Source organism: Mesitornis unicolor, unplaced genomic scaffold (assembly GCF_000695765.1).
Source record: "Mesitornis unicolor isolate BGI_N332 unplaced genomic scaffold, ASM69576v1 C13119730, whole genome shotgun sequence".
Lineage (NCBI taxonomy): Eukaryota > Metazoa > Chordata > Aves > Mesitornithiformes > Mesitornithidae > Mesitornis > Mesitornis unicolor.
In genome coordinates, this window is record NW_010220384.1 from 1 (window position 1) to 838 (window position 838).

The 838-nt window shown below is 64.7% G+C and overlaps 1 protein-coding gene across 1 annotated transcript; it reads left to right on the forward strand.

The window, feature by feature from the left end:
- Positions 1–224: 224 nt before the first annotated feature.
- On the forward strand, positions 225–693 carry LOC104535746 (H-2 class II histocompatibility antigen, I-E beta chain-like; the record flags this gene model as incomplete). Its single annotated transcript, XM_010193212.1, has 1 exon — positions 225–693. A coding segment is annotated over one exon (469 nt), but the record flags the coding sequence as incomplete, so codon positions are not given.
- Between the last annotated feature and the right edge of the window lie 145 nt (positions 694–838).

Sequence of the window (838 nt, forward strand, 5' to 3'; positions counted from 1 at the left end):
ATCCTTTGTCCTGTTCTCTGTCCTCTGCGGTGCCTGGGAACTGTGGGCTCCAGGTGAGACCCGAACAGTTATGGGGAGAAACCCCCCTCCCCCCAACTGACCCCCAGGAGCAGCCTCCTGTCTGGGTTCTGCTCTGCTCCCTTTCCTGGGCTCAGTCCCCGCGTCCAACCCCTCTCATGTCCTCTCCTGCCCCACCGTCTGGGTGTCAGTCTCCCTTCCCCCAGCTCCCCTCGGGTCGTCTCTGGCTCTGCAGTCCCCGGGCTGAGTCATGGAGGGCTCACGGGGTGAGGAGCACACCGCACTGCCGTGAGGCTGAGAGGACACGGGGAGGGGGCTCCACGGTGCCTCCCTGCCCTGCCTCGGGTGCTGAGAGCACCTGGAGAAGGGAGCCGGGCACCCTGACGTGCCTCCCTGCGCAAACAGGGTTTTTCCAGGAGATGTTTAAGGCTGAGTGTCACTTCACCAACGGCACCGAGCGGGTGAGGTTTGTGGAGACGTACATCTACAACCGGCAGCAGCACGTGCACTTCGACAGCGACGTGGGGCACTACGTGGCTGACACCCCCCAGGGGGAGCCCGATGCCCGGTACTGCAACAGCCGAGCAGAGATACTGGAGGACGCACGGGCTGCCGTGGACACGTACTGCCGACACAACTATGGGGTGTGGACCCCTCTTGCCGTGGAGCGGAGAGGTGAGTGCAGGGCAGAACATTTCCCTGAGGGGGGAGCACAAGCCCCTGCGCCCCTCCCTGAGGATGTGAGTCCTTTGCACCCTCCTGGGCACCTCCGGCGTGGGGACCACAGGGACAGCCCTGAGAAAGCCCCTGTGCTCCCCCA